This window comes from Pterocles gutturalis, unplaced genomic scaffold, assembly GCF_000699245.1.
Source record: "Pterocles gutturalis isolate BGI_N339 unplaced genomic scaffold, ASM69924v1 scaffold6135, whole genome shotgun sequence".
NCBI lineage: Eukaryota > Metazoa > Chordata > Aves > Pterocliformes > Pteroclidae > Pterocles > Pterocles gutturalis.
Window position 1 is genome coordinate 21979 of NW_010143259.1, and position 24086 is coordinate 46064.

General features: G+C 36.0%; 1 protein-coding gene across 1 annotated transcript in view; it reads right to left on the reverse strand.

The window, feature by feature from the left end:
* Positions 1 to 3407: 3407 nt before the first annotated feature.
* The window catches only part of LOC104469913 (collagen alpha-1(XI) chain), a gene marked incomplete at its 5' end in the record, with an annotated part of 74911 nt that continues 54232 nt past the window's right edge, over positions 3408 to 24086 (reverse strand). The window contains 14 exons of the mRNA XM_010084654.1: positions 3408 to 4066; positions 5679 to 5912; positions 6586 to 6654; positions 7420 to 7532; positions 9749 to 9998; positions 10822 to 10875; positions 10984 to 11019; positions 11109 to 11162; positions 11748 to 11855; positions 12795 to 12848; positions 16460 to 16513; positions 16599 to 16706; positions 17131 to 17184; positions 23223 to 23276. Coding sequence (XP_010082956.1) covers positions 3920 to 4066; positions 5679 to 5912; positions 6586 to 6654; positions 7420 to 7532; positions 9749 to 9998; positions 10822 to 10875; positions 10984 to 11019; positions 11109 to 11162; positions 11748 to 11855; positions 12795 to 12848; positions 16460 to 16513; positions 16599 to 16706; positions 17131 to 17184; positions 23223 to 23276 — 1389 coding nt within the window. The remainder of the gene's footprint in view (positions 4067 to 5678; positions 5913 to 6585; positions 6655 to 7419; positions 7533 to 9748; positions 9999 to 10821; positions 10876 to 10983; positions 11020 to 11108; positions 11163 to 11747; positions 11856 to 12794; positions 12849 to 16459; positions 16514 to 16598; positions 16707 to 17130; positions 17185 to 23222; positions 23277 to 24086) is intronic.

Consider the following 24086-nt stretch of genomic DNA (forward strand, 5'->3'; position numbering starts at 1 on the left):
CAATCCCATGGGATGCTCCCAGACCGGGCCATAAAGATTTCTCACCCTCCTGCCCAAGGTTGAGGAGTAGAGGGAGCCAAGTTCTGCTCCCATTGTCCTTTACCCATGCATTTCCCCACTGCTTCCTTCCTTTTTTCCCCTACATTTTTCTCTTTTCTGTTGTATGCTGAGAACTAGTTCTGCTTGGTTTTATTGTGCCTTTGCTTACAAATGCTTTTATCCAACTGTCAGTACTGTACTCAGCTCCTGCCCCCAACCACACAGGGAAACAATCTCGGTCTAGATACCGGTGGACTTCCTCCTAGCAGTCAAATATTTTCATAGAATCATAGAATGTTTCGGGTTGGAAAGGACCTTCAATATCATTGAGTTCCAACCCCCCTGCCGTGGGCAGGGACACCTTCTACTAGACCAGGTTGTATTTTCAGTCAGTTTGAAGAAAACGCCTTATAATTTCAAATGGAAACATCACCAAAAAAGGGGAGAGGTGAGCAGGTGAAACATAACTTTGTTCTGTTCAGAAATGGAAGTGCTGTGGAAGATTTTTACAATTTAAAATACCATTTTTGGCCCTGTCTGACAGTAAACACCTTTGATCTGAGTATCTGTGCATTGAGCAAGTTTGCAGGTCTAGAGCAAAGTGGATATTTCTGAAATCCTTCTGAGGCATAGCAACGGGATAAGTGATCCTTATACATCCAAATCAGAAAGTTATTGAATAGTGAATATTATGAAGATTATATATTTATGCATTCTCCACAGCCTGAGCCTTCACATTTTGCTGTGTTATCTTGTGAGCTGATTTGGGCAACAGGACTACAAAGCAGAGCTACTTTCTCACCTGATCTGACATTGAGATGATATTCTAATAAAAAAAAGACATAGACTCAAGAGGCTGTATAAATAGAGTATAAAGCCTTACCCATTTTTTTTTTGATATTTGACAGAAAGAAGCTTTTATTTCGATAAAAATAACCTAATTCGAAATCTCTCCACTTGTCATTCACTGAGCATACTTGACGTGCAATAATGAACAGTGCCTGCTCTAGAAGTCATTCAGGTTGGTGATAATACCCTAGCTGACTTCACTGGAGTTGTGGGGCTAGAGAAAAAAAAAATTTGTTTTTCTTCTTGCAAATAATTTTACTGACCACCATTTAAGGCATAAAGTGAAGGCCAGAGCACAACGTTAGAAGATGGCTTTGCAAGCTGTTAAAAAACTCTGACAGGTATTTACATCCAGTCTTTCTTAATGTACACAGAATAAGAAGTTATGATAGTGTTCCACCAGCTATTTTTCTTACTGTATCATTTGGAAAGTGATTAATTTCCCATTTTCTTGTTATCTGTTGAGGACTTATTGATTCCGTTTGTGGCAGATGTTTTTTGTGTTAAAATGATGGAGGAGGTTGAGTGATTATCCTTGCTTAGCCTTATGTTGCTCTGAAAATACCAGCTGAGTATGAGAAAAAGCAATAGTGTTAGTCACTTGGGTGTAGAATGGCTAACAATCAGGAAATGGAAAACTACTGCTACTATTAGATTGTAATAGCTCATGAAATGTATAGTCAACATGGAAAGGCAATCAAGTAGTCAGCATCATCCACCAAAATGCAAATTACCAAATGATGATGAAAGGAAATCAGATAACAGGCTCAAGGTTTTTCCTGGAGAGTAGACTCTGGACTTGAACAGAACAGCTGGCACCATCAAGGAAGGGAAATAAAAACAGATACATTGACTTATTTGTGGATTTTATCATAACCCACTGACTGGGCCCTTGGTTGTCTCCTATTTATATATATATATTTTTTTTAATGTCATATCTCTAGCTTAGACCCATCACCAGTTCTCGTTCCACAGTCTAAACCAATGTACTGGAAAATTTTGTTTTGCAGTAGTTTCTAGGTCTTGATCTAGTTTTTGTCTTCCATTTCCCATCAATAAATAGGGTCATTTACCTACCTTATGGGATCTTACAAGGATAGGCATGGGATTGTGAAGCACTCAGATGCTTATAAAACAGTGGCTGGGGAAAGAATACCATGTTCCTACCTTGTGTTTGATAGTATTATGTAGGCTGCTGCAACTACAAACCCCTACAACCAGAAATTATCATCTTTGCTGCATACTGCCAATGGCCAGATCAGCATCTTTTCTATGAACACTTCTCTTCCCAGGGCTGTTGTCCAGTTCTTGCCAGGGCATGAAGTAAGATTACTTTTTTTTTTGAGTCTGGATGGACTGCAAGCAGACTGAAGTTGCAGTAATGACACTAGGTGAGTTTTGGACATTGAAAAAAGAGAACGACCAATCCACGTAGACAAGACTTGATTTTATTAATAAAATTTGTATTTTCCTCTTTGAGGTGACAGTTACAAACTTTGGTTCAAAAATAAAAGAAAATATGAACAGCAAGAAGTTGACTTTTGAAATCTCACTTTTACATGTATAAACGTGCATAAGGAAATACCAGTTGGAAATGAGCCAGCAGAAACTAGTACTATTTAATTTAACAATTTATAAGAAATAGAAACAAACATTTCTTTTCAAGTCTTACATATATTATGAAAAATAATTACAAAAGGATTTGTGTTGTAAAGCTAAATTGTAATTTCTACTTCCAACTACCTGAATAAAATGTTCAGAGGTAAGGCCAAACCAACTTTTTTTTTTTTTTTTTTTTTTTTTTTGGTGAGATTTGAATAGCAAATTGTAACAGTTTGGGTCAAAGACAGCTCTGGAGGAAGCAGTCTCCTTGTATGTTGCTCAGCAACTATGTAGAATCACATGACCTAGACATATTGCATCCCTGGCTTTCAGGTGAAATAACAGGAAAAAAAACCAATTCATATTAATGGGATGGGCAAATATTGTAGAGGACCATTCTGTGGAACTTCTAGTATCCAGTTCAGGAAGCAAACATCCATCACTGCTTACATAAAAATCTAAGTAAACATTGCAAAAATCCATAAATAACTGTTTAGAATCCAGTTTTAATATTTATGCAGACCAAATAAACACAATGGAAACAAATTCAGATGAAATTTAAAAAAAAAAGAAAGCTATATGACTAATTCATTTCACAGAGATTTTTAACAGAGCTCTTACACAGAGGCTGTTTTTTTCCTTACATATTTTCCCCACCCAAAAATATAAATTTGTTTATTTTAGGTATATACAGGTATCTTATGAAATTATGGAATTAGAAAAGAAAATAAAGAGTCTGAGGTATAGCACCACGGAACACAGCACCTTTGAAGGTGCTTTCATTATTGAAATTCATCATCACAGAGTGATATCAGCAGAAAAGAGTTGTTTGAGCGTGCTACTCAGGATCTTCTAGTTTTGCCACCTTAAGTTTTGTTGGCAACTTCAAATAACAAAGCTCTTCAACAACAATATATACAAAGGGATTTTATTATTAATCAGAAATGGAATTGGCTTCACTGGCAATTACAGCTTTATTTTTTCAGAATACATACACAGTATTGACAATGTAGTTTTGTAATTATAAAATAAGAGCCAGATGCAATTCAGAGACACATGCAAGTTTTGGAAATGGACAGAGAAATAACAGTATAGTACTGTACATAGAATAATTACAGTTTATTAAACACCTTCTCAACACCTCTTTGTTGTAATGGAAGGAGCACCATGTTGTTCATTTTTTTACAGCACCGAAGGAATCCAAAGGGGGGTGTTCCTAAAGCGTTGTCTGTGCCACAGCATCTTTGCAAAATAAGTTTAAGTCATGTGATTCTGGCCCCACAAGGGCAACAATTACTTTCTAGACAAGACATACATACACAGCAAGACATATTTTCTATGCCATCCTTATTCAAAACTTGCATGTGGCATGAAGTGGGTTGGTAGCACCAAAGTGCAACATTTTTGTTGATCTGATTTTGTCTTAAGCTTAACCAAGGAAACAGACAGGACCGACCTCAAATCCAAACTTCTGGTTCTGATCACCAAAGTCATTGATCATCACATCAACTATAGGCACTTGGTCTATTTTGGGTGTGTTGATTTCGATCACCGTCTTTGCATAGCCCTTTCTTGACTGTTAAAAAAGAAGCAAAAAAAAGCAAACATGGTTATATATATCACAGCAGTAAGCACGTGTTGTAGATCTTCATAGGTTATTCTCTGAAGTGTGGAATTTATAAATTATTGCCCCCTCAGGCACCAGATATTACAAACTTGGAAGTTTATGTTTTCTTAGGATTTTATTTTAAAAATGTGACATGGAATGTTTTTGATTTGAGAAAGAGATCAGCCCATAGCTTTTTGACTTATGCCTACAAATGAAAAATTATCACTTCCATGTGAAGTAATCACTAATTACTTCTGAAAGACAGAAGACAGATCCACTTCTAGGAAGAAAGACTGTCTCACAAAATATTACAGTAGCTATGTGGACATGTAAAGAAAGTAGTAGTCTGACAGGACTGACAACTGATGCACTTAGAAACCAGGTTTGAAGGCACACCCTTACTTCCTAACAAAGACTCTCTATCTCTTCTAAATATCATCCAGCCAAATCATCACGTTAGTTATCAGGACTGCACTTCCAGATGGTCTCTCATATCTTTCTGAGACCCCTTTCAGCTGTGCCAGGGGGTCTTGGAATTGAGATGAGCATCCAAGTTAGTAGATCTGAGAACTAAGAACATCTTAGTTTAGTGATGGAGTTACACCCTAAAGCTCTATACCCACCCACTGTGGATAACAAAAAGCAAAATAAATATACAGGACATACAGAAAGGCTGACATGAAGCAGTTATGTATTAGAATCTCATTACTGAGGGGAGGAGACTCTGCATCTACCTGAGCTGTATCTCTGTCTCAGAGCCAGGTATGTATCCTGGCACTTTCAGGTCTCCTTCTCTATCACTGACTTCTCAGGAACTGCCTTCAAAATGCTCCCATATCAAACCCCAAAATAATTAATGAAGCTTCAACTGTCATTTGCTTCTTTGACGTCTTTGTTTCAAAGTGTTCAGTACAAACAATTCTGTTTCTGAGAACTGTTGCTATGCCTACAAAGGCCCTGCTGGAGAGGTGGTCAGAGAGCTGCTGCGTGTTTGGACAGCTCCAGGGTTTTTAGCTGAGCTAAGAGAGGATTCTGAAAGGTAAAATCCACAAACTTCGCCTGGCTTTGACTACCAAAAAATGAGAAAAGGAAATACAAAGTCACAAAAAAACCATGCAATTAATTCACTATGTTTGAGTACATACATATGGCTTAGTTCATACGTGTTCTTACTGTATTCACTAAATATTCTGTCTGCATATGCCTTGATTTTGAGTATAAATATATTCTGCTGATGGTCTGCCTTCCCTGATTATGCTTTTTTTGCTTCTGTTCATCTCTTATACTGTGCTCATATGAGCAGATAGTCTAGTTTCAACACACTGGTGCTGACAGCCTGTATCCGTGCCAGCTTTGTTACATTTCTATTGTTTGGCTTATAGTGGGGTTTTTTTGGGGGGTACATACATGAAAATTAAATAAGGGACTAGTGTACTGTAGTTTAAAAATCTACTAAAAGACAGTCTATTAAAAAGTGTTTAGAAAGCTTTTCTCAGAAGAAAACTGTGAAAAAAATAATTTGATTTCTACTGTAATTGACAGGTGGGTTTTGGGAAGACTCTTCTGAACCTCTACTTACTGCACAGCCATCGTGAAGAGCTTTGATATAAGGGTTGTTGTCATAAGACATTTCTTCATCATTCGATCCTAAGAACCTTAGTGCTTTGTCATAGCTGTCAGAGGATGCATCATGCCAAGCTACAGACTGATGACAGTTGTAAGTGAAATTTTGTCTGGCAGAGGCACTCAGTAGTTTAAGGAACGTCATTTGGACCATATTAATGGAATTGCCTTCAACATCCAAATAGGAAAGCTGGAAAATACAAGAAGTTACATGAATACTTATCTATTTCCTTTGTTAAAATGCAAACCAAAATTCTTGTTGACAAAAGAACAACATAACTATCCTTAATAAAAAACCAACCAACATATAACATTTTATGGAGTTTTAAAGTTCAATAAAGCTCTGACTCAGTAAATAGATTTTAATGTTTTAGCAATATATTTAGGATGAAGAACTACATATTTTAGCTACATTCTAATGGGAAAGACAGAAAATTACTCTTACCATATAGTGCAAAACAGCAGAATCTCTTTGGGAATCTGTGTTTAGTTAATTATAAAGTTATGTCAGCCTGCAGTCTCATCTTTGCATACTCAGTTTATTTCCAGTTACCTAGAATGGGGCAGGGGATCTGTGCTCCAGCTGCTTTACTAAGATTCAGTGGTGACGTGTGGTCTGCCACAAGCCAGATCCTCACTTTCAGCTGTGCAGGCGACCACTGGGATCATTTTGCGACAATACAGAGCGGGCTTCTGCTGTCCAGTGGCAAGAGGCCATATAGCAGCTCTAATATTTAGGGCAAAAAGGCTGGGGCTGAAAAGTCTTTCCATTATCTAAATATTTATAAAATTCCTTGGGATCTGTTGATCACTGATAACATGTACTTGATTGGTGAATAACTTATGTTGCAGTGACAACTTACAAGTTTGCCTCGCTTAAATTCACTAAACCAAGATCCTGGATTCTCCTTTGGCCATGATGAAATTCTAACCTGTGTGGTAAAACAGCAGAGATAGAAGTTTATAAAACATATGTTAACAGATATGAAGGTTTGACATTACCTGGGACAAATTTCACACCAGATAGTAAAGAATGGTTCTTTCTGAGATCTCAGCCTGTTTAAAGCTCTAAAATAGGATGGTTTTCTTGTATAGAATGCCTTAAAATTAGTGACTTTAAATGGAATCCAAGGTGATAGCTTATAAAGGATGCTAGTTCTATTTAAGGGAGACTGTTGTCATCTGTTAAGATTCAGGTAAACTGCTGGTACAAGTTGTTCCTGTGAAGAGCATCTAAATTAGTTTTCACTGGTGTTGATACTGATAGATCTCTTTCATTTAGACAAGGTTTCAGAAAGCTTTCCTCTACACCATATGCCCAACAATGAGTTAATACATCGTGGTTTACATCTACTTTGCATACGTGTAAATGAATAGATATGAACCGACAAGAGACAAACAGTAGGAGTTTAGCTTTTAGGTGTCAAACACTAGATTATGCACTTTAACTGGCTGCACAGGTATGTTGCATTCTGAAATGCAGTGAAGGGTTAGCAAGCAGGTGCATAGATTCCCTATCTAAGCAAGAGTGAAAATGCTGTTTATGCACCATTTTACCACTTAATTCAGATTTATGCAAATTTTAATATAATCAGATAAATGAAAATGTGACAGTGTAATTATCCTGTTTAGTTCAACATTGCAACAGCATAGTTGGATCTGTCAACAGCCAACTAAAAACACAGATTGGTACTTACTCCTTCAGATTTCTTATCTGGGTAGATGCAAGTTTCCCCACCTGCTGTGAAATTACAGTATACTTTGAAGGAGTCTCCAGAACAGCCCTGGTTAGGATCAATCCAATATTCCCCTAAAACAAATGAGAAAATACTTGCCATATATAGTGGAAATTGTACTTCGAAGATCCAGGTTTTACTGCTACCTAATGGTCCCCCAAAGTTTGTAGGAAAGTTATTTTATCTGAATGATGAGACAGCAACTCTATCTCTTCTGCCTTGTGATTTATTGCTGTTGTTGTCTGTGAAAGGTGACCCCAAGATCAAAGTATATTTTTATCTGCATCCTTTTGTTTTTGTCTAATTTTACTTCAGACCATGGCTCTGTTGCAGGGTACTGCTGAGGTTTTGGAGGCACTGTGGAGACCTCAGTCTAGAGGAGAAAGGACATTATGTGTGAAATGTACATTACAGGTCTTGAAATTTTGGCCATTTCAGTATTTCAGCTAGAAGGATAATTTCTACCTGTGGTGATGGCACTCTCAAAACCAGAGCAGATGCAGCCTCAAGAAGAAATAATCTATGGTTTAGGTCAGAGAGCAAAATCTGGAGTAATTTGCATACCTATCTCCATAAAAAGCTGTCCATAAAGGGCCTGGTGAGGTTGCAGCTGGCGCAAGGACCTAAAACTTCCTTTGAGAGAGATATACCTCAAGCTAAATTACTACTGGGTTATGAAGCTGCAATACTTGTGAAACTTCAGGGTGCTTTAGTTGATGAAAACACCTTAACTAATGCTTGGTTAGGTGACATCATGGGAAAGACAATTAAAACTTGCATGAGGCTTCCCATAGTTTCAGTGGTCCTACCAGACTGGCATGATTGAGAATTCAGGCCCTAAAACACGAGGGTGAACGAAGGCTGGGCATGAAAGAGAGCCGCTTTTAAAATCTACCATTGTAATTATAATGATGATTTCTGTGATGTGGGTCTTTATCTCCAGCTAGGTTCACAGCAGGACAGCAAATGATTTTCTGACACTGCTGTTCTAATCCAGTTTCAAGCAAATAGTGGAGGTTTCAAAGAGGCATGATAAATCCTTTCACCAGTTCTGTCTTCTGAAGACAGGGCATAGGCAAAGCATTTATGGTATTTTAAAATTCTATTGATTCAGGCTGTATTTATTGAAAACAGTCTTTCCTACCTGTAAGTCTTTTCCTGGAGAATTTTGTATTTTAATGAATGCCTTTACTTCTAACGCAAATAAGATTACTTTAATATGAAGAAGGCTCCAAATAGTAAGCAAATACTGGTAAGTGAAGAACATTAATGTGTTTTATAAAAAAAACCAGTCATTATTATGGAGGTACTGAATTGTAAAATATGTACTTTTCATATAGCACATAGACTGCTTAACTACTCCTCAAGGCAACCATCTGTTTTTATCTATCTAGAGTGAAAGCCATAAAATATTATTAGCCTGTCAAAATCTATTTTTTCCTCCCATTTAAAAACAGAAAAATATTGCTCTGAACCTGGAAAAACATCCATTGCAACTGCAAAAAATATGGAAGGATGAAAACTCTGTGAAGGCTGGCTTTCATTTAAATCTTTCCAGAGGGGTAAACTCAGTTAGAAAAAAAAGAAGAAAACAGCAGAGAATAATTAAATCAAGATAGTTCTTCAGAACACAGTGTCTTGTTCATACTACTCTGCATTTTATTAAGATAGTACTTAGTATCATTAAACAGTGTCACAGAAACTTGCATGTCTATTAGCTGAATGATCTAGAACAAACAGTCATCATGAAGTAGAACACATTATTGTTTCTAAGGGTAAATGAATAGTAAATTTTTTGAGAATCATAATCAATAATAAATCTCATATAATACCAATGCTATTTTATATGATTATGCTAAGCTAAAGAGTACAGCTACTAAAATAATTCTTGCTTCTTTTAAAAGAAGCTATTAGCTATCCCAGCATGCTGACATTTGTGATTTTACTTTTCATTGATATAAATAGCATCGATCTTTCATCCCTGTCCTGTTTGGACAGTTCTGGAAACGCAAGGCCCACCTTTCAAAACAATAACTGTTTTCTATTTAGCACTTTAAAAAGTTTTCAATGTAAAACCAGCTCAGGTTATGTATTTAAAAAATTTTTGTCTTTTACCAAGAGACATCTCTTACATTTTATAAACTTTTATACCTGCAAAAATTGATTTAATGAGACTATATTTATTGAGCAACTGTATTAACCATCTACCAATAATTCATTATTCTGACAAAATATCTTAGCAGATCATAACTTCAGGCTTGTTTGTCTATGTTGTGCAATATTAACTTACCATCTGGGAAGTCTGGGTGGCAGAGTTGCAAGTCTTTGCAAGTTCGGGCTGGGTTATTCTGAGTGCCCATTGGGTACTTCATATGCTCAATATCTTCCTTCAGTGAATTCAACGAACCAAAGATCTCTTCCATGCCATCAGAATAATCCAGAATATTATCACCAGCATCAGATAACATGTAATCAGGAGATCTTCTTGTCTTTTTGGGTGACTGGATTGGCAGTGGCTGGATTACCTCACCTGGAGGACCCTGAGTGGAAAACAACATATCTGGTTACCTTCTCTGTTTGTTTTTCAGCTGCACAAATACACAGAGGAAGACCACAGAATGTGGCTTGGAGATGCTTTGAATAGGCTTTCTTCAAATTCTTTATTTCTTTATTTCATTTATTTCCTTCAGATTTATGCCTATGCACTTTGATTTAATTCCAGAAAAAGATTGTAGAAGCCAAACCATTTTTGTGCTCTAAATTCTTCTCACTACATTGTTATTTGGGGAAGAGTGTGCTGCTCTCATGTAAGTTAAGTGTGCAGAACTGACTTGCAATTGCCTCTTCCTCTTTATTCCTGGCAATTCCCTCAAGCACATACATACTCTATGAAAAATTAAAACTGGATATATCCTTTGATAAAACTTTAAAATTCCATTTGGGGTCTATAAAGCAATATTTAATTTCAAGAAATTGAAACACTTCATTCAGATTTGGACTGTTTTCATTTTAGATTGTTATGATATGAAAAAGAAATAGTAGAAATGGAAGAGTATCAACGGGGGAAACCAATATAATTCTGTTTTCTGTACTTCAGTGTAACACATTATTGTGAGGGGTTGTTTTTGTTAGTTTGTGGGGGGGGTTGTGTTGGTTTTTTTTTTAAGTTTCTAATGGCTTTTCCAGTGCAGACAATGCATTTCTATGTCTGGAGGATCTGTGTTTCCTGAAAAATTAATTTTCAAACTGTCATTAATATTTTCCTTATCTGCAAGTTAATAAATGCTATTTTCTACCCTTGTCAAAACAGGGTTGTCATGTCAGTGTAATGTGCATGTATGTCAGATAAGAGTTTCTACTTACTGGAGGACCAGGTGGACCAGGTAAACCACTGTCACCCTTTTGACCAGCAGGACCCTATAAAGCAACGAAAGAAATGCAGTGTTGACCATGCTACACAATGTTAAAAAATAACACATACAAAAGTTAAGTAAAAGACCAAAGATATGGAGAAGAAGTACTCACGCTGGATCCTTTGGAACCTTTTGGACCTTGGGGACCCTAAGGGCAAGAACATATAACTATAGTTGGAATGTATTCCACACAACACTGAAGTGTTTTGAACATGAGGACTTGATGAAATTACTTACAGGTAAACCAGGAGGACCAGGGGGTCCGAGTGGACCAGCAGGACCAGAAATTCCCTGAGAAAGAATAAGAGAGTAAGTACAGAACTAAAGTATTCTACATACTGGACTAGATTAAAAAGTGCATATCTGTGAAAAAGGCAGTCCTACTAAGCATCCAGCCCTGAGAAGTTTTGGTTTAGGCTATTTCTAGGGTCCAAAATAGTTTATAAGTTTAAAATATTATCTGACAGCTTGAGTTGCTTGTAGTTTTTTTTTTACACTGCAGTACTTATAGTCACAACTGTGCTCCCCTTCAGACTGACTTGGAAACCTCACTTAAGCCTTAAAACATGGCTTAATAACTAGGAGAAAGGAAGCTACTTTGGGTAGTGCAGTTAATAAACATGATGAGATAGGTGTGGGCAGTTTTATCTCATCCCTAACTTCAGTGTATGTGTCTCCTTCATCTTCTGAAACACTCTGTGATCTCTTTTTAAGCTGTTTAACTCCACCATATTTGTACAATGCCTTGGAAAGTTTTAACCTCTAGCAGGAGGCACTGGTGTTTATAGCAACTTTATGTCTCTCAAAAGAAAGACTGGAATATGTACGCTTTGCTTGCACAGAACTCGAATGAAAACACAAGTAGGTTTTACTCACTGCATCACCCTTGGCTCCAGGAGATCCCTGTGGGCCAGGAAGACCCCTGTCACCCTTTTCACCCTGTTCTCCTGGAGGTCCAATCAGGCCAATCAAACCAGGATGTCCCTAAACAAGATAGAAGAAAATATAATTAAAACTCAATATATATGAAGTAAATCTGCTTTGCAAAGACACAAATTAGAGCTTTCAAATGGCATCACTATAGCTAGTCAACAATTAACCTGGAAACAAATTATTCTGAAAGCATATTCATTGTTTTTAGTTGGCCTTTTAGACTTGGAGACTATTTGCAAGCTGTGACTGCTTATACAGTGAAAGAGGTCTAGGCACAACATAGTCCTTACTGAAACTGATACAGAAATAACAATACCTGTGGGTACAAATTTCATACCAACTTTCACATTTAAGTGCTATAAGCATATTACAGAGTTGCACATTTGTTTCCACATGTAATATCGCTGTATAAACAGCTGATCCAAGCACATAAACAAAACCTGAAATTCACAAGGTATAATCATATTCCTATCCCTTTCTCTGTACTGTTTTTATCCCTTTCTCTGTGCTGTTTTTCTGTGATTCACAAGCAATCAATAAATTGTTGGGACTCCATTAGAAAATGCTATTCCGGATGTCTCAATCCATTATTTAAAAATAAAATATTATAGCTGTTAAAAAGATTACATTTTGTTGTTTTAAAATAAAAATTTGGAGTATTTTTTATTTCTACTTACTTTGTTACTTTGTTTTTGTAAAACCAACAGTTGTTTTTACATCAGTGTCTTTGGGATTTTCATTGCAGGGAAGAATGCAGTCAATAGATTATCACACAGGCTGTAATATTTTACTTTCTGTAAATCTCCATGATATCAGATGTGGCTTAAAAGCCATCACAATTACTATTAAGGCTATGGGAAGCCGATTGATAGGCATGGTAAGCTGCCTTGCTTTCTGATACAAAAACCCTAGTGTTTCTTTCTGCTAAGTTCATACAGGCTTTTAGACTGGGTCAAAATTACAAAGGCACAAACAATGAATAAAGTTTACCTTTTCTCCTTTCGAACCTGGATCTCCTTTCAGGCCAGGCAAGCCAGGTGGACCCTAAATAAATCGAGGAAGGTAATGCACAGATGTTTTACTGAAATATTATTAAAGGCAGTGTAAGTCAAAGTACAGTGTCATTGAGTGGTTGACGGTTGTGACTGATGACATGTGATTTAGGGCCCAAGATAAAATGGAAATGTATGTTTAAAAAGGCATAATGATGCTACTGTAGCATTTAAGTTGCTTTAAAATTAGAAATCTATAAAGGGTTGTATGATTAGAAACCTATAAAGCAGAGGGTCAACTAAATTCTTAAAGACCACACAGTGAAGCAAGTAACATTAAAAATATGTTCAATTAATTTTTTGTTGATTAGCCTGATTTTGCTTGTGGTTACATTACATGCTTTCAATTATGACTTCCACCTTAATGGCTGTACCTCATTTTAGTTGCTTATTTTAGCCCTTTCTTTTGTAAGGCAGTGGAAAACATCCTCTTAATTCGTTTTCTCCCAGTTTACTACAGCTCAGTAAGGTTTTTTTTAGAATATAAATCAGTTGCTTATAATAACTGCTCCTTAATATTGTTTTGTTGGAGAACTACCTCATATTTTGTTTCAGCACTTGAGGCGTTGTCTTAGGATTATGGTTTCCTTGATTTGCCACCTTAAATTCTTGGTTTGTTTTTTCTCCAGCCTTTTTAAAAAATTATTTTAATTCTTATTTATAATTTTAGAGTAATTTTGAGGGATTTGAGAAATCTTCTGAGGTTCATAAGAATGACTGCTGTTTTTGGGTAATTGGTACAGAATGAGGTGAAAAATTCAGGTCATAAAGTGCACACGCAAGCACGGAAAAGCCATTCATTTCTCAGAGGCTATTAATCTCACACTGAACATGTATGCATTAGGCATATAGCTGCTAGACTAAGTCAGTATCTCATCGCTACTAGTCTCCTGCTGGCAGTGCCCATCTGTGAAGTTATGATATGGATAGCAGTAATAAGTGACCTTTTCAGCCTGGCACAGATTCAAAAGTGCCATAACACCTCATGTACAAAATATTATTCAGTCCATATCCTTTCCATCTCTACTTCAGGATATCATTAGATGCAAAAGCCTAGGCAAATACATAATTCATGAACGAAAAGTGAAATTTTTAAGTGTTTGGAATACAGAATCAGACATTTTCACCTGCAGTGTGTTTTGCTCTACTGCAAATCAGCTTTCATATTCTTCTCCTGATAGTAATCTACTGTGGAGGGAGGGAGGGGAAGGAGGGAGACCTAGCCTCAGCAACTTTTACATATAAACTTTACTTTCTTAAAATTTAAAAAAAGTTTAAGTTCCAGCAATGCATCTAAAAAAAATTCTTGGTGAGCTGACAGGAAGCCTGTGCATTTGGGAGTATATGGTTCATTAATACATTCAGCTTCAGATTTGAATTGACTATTTAAGCTCTCAAATGCTGGAACAGAGATCTTTTGCTGATGTATTTGGAGGGTTCTGGTGACTGACATGTGGAAAAGGGATGCTTATTATTGCTGAATAATTGTTCATTGGCATTTAGATTTCAGTACAGAATTGTAACTGAGGAGAGAAGTTTTCAGTTCCCTGATTTGTCTCTCATGCATTTTATTTGTAAATTTGGAACATAATATAAAAACTATGATGATGGTCCCACCATAAACTCTTCAGAGAGAAGTGATTTTTATTATGGGCTTCGCACAGGGGAATCCTTTTCCGTGCAGCTTCTCATTCATTGTTCCCAATGTCTGACTTACAAGCAATATGTTGCCCATGAGACTTGAGACAAAACTAGAATGTAAAATAAAGGGCAACAAAGAGCTGTAGTGTAAGGTTTCCTCAGCACATTATTGACTCATTATTGTTTTCTAAAGGACAGAGAAAAATGAAATTATACGTAGGTTCCATTGTAATACCATCTATTATTATATACACAGAAGTGATCAATAGATAACACCTATGCACCAGAATACTGTCCATTGGCAAAAAATCAAGTGTGTGGGTCATAAAAATATATGTTCTGAAACTCTTTGCTTGTTTGGAACAGTTTTGGAAATGTAAATAGTTACTCAAATACTTTCACCAATGGAAGTGTTTCAGTCAATAAAAGAAAAGGCAGTTGCTCCTGTTCACATGTGCACATGAAAGTGAAAGACTGGTTTAGGCTAAAAGTATTGATTTATACAGCATTTCAGTTTAAATTCCCCATTTTTTCCACCTCAGTTTTTATATACCGGAAAAGTCTGATATGAGAATTTTATAGCTGATGTTCAGACCCTGAGTTCTCACTGGGAAGAGAAAGATTTTGAGTCCAGGTATACAGCTTAAGCGCAAAAACATTCAGTACTAAGGCTACCTAAGGATCTCTGTCTTTTGTATCCTCTAAGTCTGTGTAGGAAAAGGAACAGAGGATTTCCTTCATGCTTCCTAGTCACAGCCTTAATTTTCCCCTTTAAGAGCCAACATAATTTCTGAGGTAGAGGATAGCCTCTTACTGCCCTATTCTCCTAAACTAATCTGATTGTATTTTCTGTCCAAAATAACAGAGTGGATTTTACTTAGTATGCGACAAGAGTGCTTGTAAAATGCCTTGAGAGTGTTACAATATTTTTTTTCCATCAAACTATTAACAGTCCATATTTTGTTTTAAAGCTTTTTATTCCCAGTGTGTCCCTCAACTGTAATAATAGATGTGAACTCTACTTCAGTGAGTTTGGAGAGCAAGGGCTACGAGATCTTTCCACTAAATTGGATCACCTTTGCTTGACATATGAAGAATAACCTGCTGGCCATATAGTTTAGATTTGAATTTCTGCATATAATGCTGAATAAGAACAACAATATTGTGCAATTTGTGCTCACAGTGTTGTTTTTTTCAGCTTGTTAGAAAAAATGCACTAAAATTGCAAGTGTAAATAGAAGCAACTATATAATTTGTTAATATGTCATCTCTAAGCTTCCCTTGCTTAATCATATTATTAATACATAGCAGAACTGTGGTATGGCCTAGAAGCCCTAGAAGTTGGGAGCTTGGTTCATTCAGACCCTTTTAAGCTCTTTGGTCATGGATTACACTTCCTGGGAATGTCACAACGGACAACAGACATAACACTGCTGTTCATTTTTATAAAACCAGCATGTTTTCTTCTTTTGTAGAAGTTCCTTTTTGGCCCTACTTCTGATTTAATTTTTCTTTCTCTAAGGAATAGACATGATCTAAACTTTTACCCTATTAATAAATGTCTTCCAAGACCAGCAGTCATTAAAATCAATGGATATACAAAATTTGTCAATGCTAAGGAAACAAAATGATCTAAGGTATTAAGCTTTGCTGATGTGAGGACGGAAGTGGATTTTTTGATTGTAAGCTTCATTAATTTTATTTTTAATTCTATTCAGGGGGTTTCAAGAATTTGGTTTTACACTGCCTTATTCCGCTTTTTACCTGGTGTAATTCAACAGTGTTCAGCACAGCTGCCTACTAAAGTAGAGCACTGTATCAGATTTTACCAGCACAGAAGAACAGCGACTTTGTGCTAAGAACTGACTTGTACATTCATTTTTCTGTAAATGCACAGACACATTAATGGTATGTTTTAAAGGGTACTTTTTCTGTTTTGGCACTGAAAAGAAGGGTACTTACCAAAGGCCCAGGAGGGCCATCCTGACCTGGTGCTCCAGGTAGACCTTGTTCTCCCTAGAAAAAACATAAAGTTTGCTTTACCAGAGGATATACAAAAAATATAACATTTAAAATACTATTATATGCTCTGCTTACTTACCACAGGGCCAGGAATGCCCCGGAGACCCTCTGGGCCAGGTTTTCCTGCAGGTCCCTGTGGACCAACTGGACCTGTTTTTCCAGGAGCCCCTTCTGCACCAGGTTCACCCTAGAAAGAACATAAGCAACAGGTCGGAGAGAAAGAGGTGACTAAGCTTGGCACTGCAGGGACATACAAGCTGCAAAGTGAGAGCAAAGTTTCCTCACTCCATTTTTAAAAAACTATTCTTAATCAGTGTTCCACACAGGACAGTTTTCTGAACAAAATTTTGATAGGTTTGTACAAAGATGTGGTGCCAACAAAGCATGCTGATCTTGCTTTTCTGTAGGGGTGAGCTAAGGTGGGCCTGCACTGGTGAGGGTCCACCACGTACTCCATTATGTATTGCTACTAATTCTGGGTCTTAATTTGGATTTTACGGTTTACCTATTATTTGGTAAGTTTCACACTCAGTGCATGATAAGCAATTTACTTTTAATTTATATATAGTTTACATTTCCATGCTCCTAAAAAAAATTCTTGAATGTATTACCTTTGCACCTTTTTCACCTTGTCTGCCTTCAGCACCAGTTGCTCCAGGAGGTCCCTGTAAAACATGGAGAGCTTATAATCTCCGTTTTCTAAAATATTGCCAGTGAAAAAAATTGTGAGAGTGCAATTTCCACTGTATTAATAAGTCATAAATGAACATTAAATTTCTTTCCTGGCATTTTATTCACAGGATAAAAATCCCAATGTCATATCAGCTCTTTTTCCCTTTATAAAATTTTCTGGGTTTTTAGAATAACTAGAAGAATATACATCACCTAGCGCCTCTGATATGACGAGGTTAAAAACAAAGAAATAGCTTGGAAAAAATCAAAACAGGATACATAAGTAAAAAGAAAAGAACAATTTACATCTACAATAACAGTTTTAAACTTGCTTTGCATTGGCTTCTACCTATCTTGCATTTTCTTAAAGTTTCAGTGAAAAATAAAAAGACATTTTTCTCCTCCAGAACATCAGAGGCTGATTTTCAGGTCAGGAAATTAATATGCATAGCTTCAATTATGAACTGAAGCAGTATCTAGGATCTAATGTACTCTTCTGAAAATGGTTCTCTTATATATACTTAGTTTAGAAAAGATGCACTCAAGATAATGAACCGTTTTCCTACAAGGTTAATTTTTAGCCTGGGAAATGTCTTGATTACAAGTAGCTATTTCGTGTCAACCAATGACTAGCTTAAAGGAAAAGGAAAGAAAAGTAACCATGATCAAATATAAGGTGATTTTCTGAATCTATAAAACTTACTTGCTGAGACTCATCTGTTCATTAATGCAACAAGCAGCTTGTTATGTAGAAATTAAAAAAAATATTCTAAGGACCAGCAACAGCAAAAATTCAATTGCTTTCATTTATTTACTGCTTTTTACTTCAGAACAATAGGCAAAAAAGATGCAGGCCCCTAAAAATAAAGCACTAAAGCACTTCCTTAATTTTACATAGAAGAACTGTTCTTTCAGTCAAGCATCTACCTATATGCTTTGTGAGGTCAGGGCTTTTGACCAGAGTTTGACCTAGTAGCAATTTTTTATACTAGTGCTGAATTTAGCTCAAACTTTGAATAGACTGATGTATTTCACCATCCACTTCTACTGGCCTGTACCTTGAGCAACTCTACTAGTTTTAATTTAATTCCTGGAAATCTACATTTATTTTATACCTACTTACATACAAGTATATTAAGATAATTCCTTTGCTTCTGAAATTAAGCTTTCTCTTAAAAAGAAGATTAAATTTTATTTCTGTGGAACTGAACATCTGCAGCACTGTATGAACCTTTTGGCCAACAGAGATACTTCATGCTTTCCGTCAAAGGTAATGCAAAATGAATTGAAGTACCAACAGTGGACTTTGGTCATTTCTTGTGGGTATCAACATGATGTGCTCTTTGGTATTTTTAAGAACTGTAAGTGGTAAAGGACTTAGTTTTACCTCTTCAAAATACAGAGAAGCTAAAGTACCTTGGGCAGTGTGGTCCAATTGCTGACTTTTTAAAACAGGAAGAATAGTTTAAAGCACTACTGTTCTAATAATAATCTCTGATGCATATACCCTTTTGTGTAGGTTGTAATTGGTTGGGTGGATGGCAGTTTGCAAAGATAACAAGAAAAGTGATTAGCGGGTATATAAATAAATGCAGAAATATTTTAGAAACAGGACCCTTTTTTCTTACATGAATTAATTTACATGCCCATTGTCTTTACTGCTTGAAAATTCCTTGTACTCAAGTTCCCATATGGATTATAATCTGCCCTACCTAAAAAACTGAAATGGATTGAGTGTGGTAGTTTGTATTTGAGAAATATGGTTTATGCATAATCTAGAAATGCAGCTGCAACATGAATTAGCAGGGCTAAGAAACACTGTGATCGCTAAATTACAAATACAATGAATCATGATTGCTAAACAAAGGGGGTGCATTCATTATCAAACAGTGCCAATGCTGCACCACGTGCAAAGCAGCTAAATGAACTGCTCTTTCTAACAGGTTGTGATTGCTGGCATGGCACAGATGGTGCTTCTACAGAGAAAGACTGCTAATTGTTATTTATCTTACCTTCCTACACTTGAGTTGTTGGAGTGTCTGGTAAAATTTAACTGACAGAAAAGATCGCAATAACAATAACTTTAAATTAATGCATGGCTCTCCACCCTCACCACCCCAGCTACCATGGTGATTTTTACAATCATTACACTTCAAGTTTGGACTTACTGCCTGATACATTTTATGCAGAACTGAGAAGACAAAAGAACTCATACAGAAACAAGCTTGTTCTCAATTTTTGTTATGTGAACTTATTGGACTTTTTTTTTTGTCTGCTCTTCCATATTTTGTACTTTAATTAAAATAATTTAAACTGTTGCTTATAGCTGTCTGTCATCTGACTAAAAACATGATGTTCAACACAGAAAACCATTACCACATTCCATCAGTCTGTTAAGATAGGAACCTGGTGTATTGTTAGGTGTTCTGCGCCTTTGCAATCAAGAGAGAAAATCAGTTTAATCTTTAAATAAGTTGTGTGTGCACCCTGCTGAGGCAGCATGATGCTGTAGCCAAAATGGGAAAAGTCTCTTCCATAGAAACACTTCAATTTTTCCTAAGTTATTCAACATTGTATATAAAGGCAACCAAATAAATAAACTTTTGCTTCTCAAAATTTAGAGACTAGCTTTGCTGTAGTATTGACATCTGTTCTTTTATTGAAAGCAGGCAGTATGCCCTCCAGTTGAGAACAAAAACGTATCTCCATCTTGCACTTTAAATTCTAACATTTTTAGATTGATATATGGAGCCTTATATGTATGTGATCTAGACATGTAATTGACTCTAATAGCCAAACAGCAGAAAAACAGCTGAAGGGCCTAACACACTGAAAAGCTGAGAGGAACATAACCAAGAAGTACCATCTGTGTTGATTTTTATGGATTGTATATGTTATTTGTTTTAAGAATGAATGTTGTTTTGATGGTGTCTTTTCCTCATGCTATTTTTAACATTTGTCGTATAGAAATCAAGGAATTCCAACTAGAGATGTTATGGCAAAGCAAACAAAAAAATTAAGTCACAAAAGTATTAGCAAAGAATTATGTTTCAGAAAATAATAGTAACAACATAACTGTTGAATGGTTCAGTCTTTGTATCTACTTTTCTAGAATTTATACAGAATAAAAACCTGTCTTGACTATCCAAGTAAAGCAAGGTGTATATATACATTCTTGTATATAGGAAATATTGAGCATAGTCTTTTACTTCATTGATGAGATACTCTTTAAAAGAATTACTATTTTTTGGATTCATTACAGGGTATTTTATCATTGAATTAAAAAATAGAGTTTAGTCAATACTAAACTAGTCCCTGAAAGTCTGACCCAATGAATATGTATTTTTAAATCAGTTGGTGTTTTGGGCACCGATCCTCTCTTTTGCATTGAACTAGAGAATCTGGCCTTCCATTGCTAATAATAAAATCACTTCAGCTATGTTTCCCTTGATAGATTTCATAGCTCTGACTTTCTAAACAGTATGTACACAAATCTATGCTAGATTTGCACACACAGTTACTATTACTTGCACCATAACTATACAGATGTATAAAGCCTTCCAAGCATGCATTTGTCTGATCTGGTACGCTCACAGATGATTTCAGAAGTTGGGATCTGTAAAATATTAGTTATGATTAAATAAAAATGAAAAAAAATTATATCACTTGGAGAGACTTTATCAATTACTATGTCACAAGGTTTGCCCTTTGCAGGTTATGCTTTTGGCCTATAAATCCATATATTTAATCTAGTCATTCATTCTGAAGATACACTCGTCTCTCCCTAATAAAACTGAAAGTATCTATGATATTAGGACTTTCAGAAAGGCAGAGGTGGAAATATTTTTTGGAAGAGCAATTGTTAGGTCTGAAAAGTAATATATTAATTAAGGTACACATTTTTGTGGATGCTCTAATGATCCATTTTTGTTTCATCCACAGATCTAACCTTTTATTTTAATTTAGACTTGAGCTAAGTGGTTATTACCATGCTTGTCAATTTTACCTCTTCAGTGTAGGAATCTGGAACAGGCTTATTGTTCTGACATGTACTTCCTAAATGGTATTTCTTAAAAGAAATTCACTGTCCTACTTGTCCATGAGACCCTCGCTCAGTCTGCAAGGCTCAGGTACTTACTGTCAAAGCATTTAGAGCACCACAGTAAAACAGTTTTGGTATTTGCTTATCTCACCAACTAATAGTAATCCTATTACAGTTACCCATTAATAACTAGGAAAAATGGTTTATTCTTGGCCTTCACTTGATAGTTGAATTATCACTGAAAGGATGTGTCTGTAGCTGAAGTCTCTTAGATACAATGGGGAAAAGTGTATTTATGTCCATGTCTTTCACTAAAATTTGCTTCCCAGGTAAAGCTGGGGGAACCTCTTTAGAACCAGCAATACTAAACACACTGCTTAGAACTCTGAAACCTGGTAATAAACATAATTTCAGAAGAGAGGGCAGTGAAACTGAGTTCAGGTCAGTTCCAAAATAGAGGTGAAGAGGGGAATTAAAATGCATAACAATAAATAAGGATACTGTGCAGTTGAGGAGTTCAAGGGACTAGATTTGAAAGTATGAATCCGGACCTCTGAGGTCTGCCAGCTTGTTTCAGAGACAGAAAAACAAAAGGCGGAACATTGCTTTCTAGTAGTACAACCAGAGCTGCACCTCCATAGACAGCAGTATTACTACTGAAATGGTATTTCCTTCTTAATTCAGATGAAAGGACACTTGTTAGGGCTTTTTGTTGAAATTGATTCAACCATACAATGGATGAAAACTAATGAAGAAGTTAATTCTGTCAGCAAAGTATGAAGCTTTCAAGCCTTCACTGTTTCTCTCTGGTATAATACAATACAGACTGACTACAAGCTTGAAACATTCAGGTATTCAAGTAATGTACAATCTGATTCTGTTTTCTTCAGAATTCAGGAATGGGATTACTTGGCAATATTTAGCCATACATTTTCTCTAAATTGGAATTGTGTCAAACCACAGGTGACATGACATTTGTATTTCTAAAGTGTTTTCTGTCTGGGTACAATAAGATGCAATATATCCCATCTGTTAGGAATGAGCTACTGCCTTTCTGTATAATAAAGAAGGAAGTCCTAATCTGATGTTGAACAAACATACTAATTGCTAATATTCAGTTGAGCCATATTTCAGTTCTAGTGATAAGGTTACTAATGCTACCTTAATCCTTTACTGTATTATAAATGTTTTGCATGTTGGTGGAGCAAATAGATTATTGTGTAAAATAGATATAACTAATTAGGCATGTCAGTTCACTCAAGCCTATTAAATAGAGCAATTTAACATATTTTGTTAAATAGCTCTCCACTTGCATTTAATGATACCCTCTCCCTTGTTTTTTAAAGTGTAAGAACTGCATCTAATTGCTCTCTGAAGCAGAGCTAAAGGTTGATGCATCTACTGCAATTCTGTAAGTGTAACATTATTTATCGGTTTTGATTAGCTGTATTTGTAAAGCCTGTGAAGCTTCAAAGACTTTAGAAATAAGGGAATGGCTTCATAAATTACAGAAATGCCTGCTTGTTAATTTTGTAGGCAGGGGGGAATGACATAGGTTTGCACAAAAGATGCATTGAAATTATTTTATTTCAGAGACTAAAGACACCAAAGCAGGCACATTCTTCCTGCTCCCTGGCAGCAGTCATGTGCTTAAGGATGATGTCTTGTATTACTCTCATAATCACTCACTCCTATTAGCAGACTAATTCAGCAGACATTGAATTCTTACCCTAGCAGACACTGAATTCAGTTGGGTAAAAAGAAAAAGCATACTCTTCCCCATGTATTTTTGTTCCCATGTTCTATGTAACCCATGTTAATGGATTTTTTCTGCTGTTTCTATTTTTCCATTTCTCCCATTACATTACTTAAAAGAAACTTCAAACATCATATATGAATTTTACCACATGGAAAACAAGCATCTGAAATTCTCTAGAATAGAGTGTCTCAGAAAGAGACATGTACATGAGAAAACAAGAAATTACTTACTCTTTTTCCAGGTGGACCAGGTGGGCCAGCTTCACCTGAAGGACCTGGTGGACCCTGCAGTGGTAACAAAGGATAAAGTTATTATCTTTATTAAATCCAACAAACATCTGCAATATGTTGGCTCTTTTCAATGGACAGAAAGTACATACCACAAATACACACGGAGAAATACACCTGCTTATTCAACAAATCCTTTCTTAGGATGGTCTTTCGAAATTTTTAACAGCTTTTGTTACTACACAAATGCAATCATTCTTTTTTTCTCTTCCTGTTTGCAATAAAACATTTCAGGCCAGAAAGTGGCTGCACAGAAGTAACATTCGGTCTTAGCCTATTGCCTAACTCCATGAAGAACTTTCTTGCTTTCTCAGGTGCCAAAGATGTTACTTTTTCTAAAAATTTTCACTAACATCTCTGAGTTAGCTGCCCCACGAGTGTCCTTCTCTTGAAAAATCTTTTGCGCACTGATAGCCATTTGGCTACTCCATCTTGGTAAGCTGTGATATTCTTAAACATGACAGGGTTGCTAAACAGTTTGATAAGCTTTTCTTCAGGAGCACAACATTCTAAAGTACTTACTGTTAAGTAAGACATACAGATACTAATTTTCTGAAATTTGCAGGTAAACCCCAGTTGATAACTTGCTTCCAACCGTATGTTCAATGTACTAGCAATTTTTATTTTCAAACTGTACTGTATAATTCCCTGATAATCAGAACTTCCAAAGCTAGAAAGAGGCTTCCAAAATGGAAACCCTATTGTTTTGCAAATAATAAAAAAAAAAAGATGTTTTAAGATAGGAATCTGCAGAAATATAAGAACTTTAATGCTTAATATGGGTACTGCTTAGATACTTCTTAACTT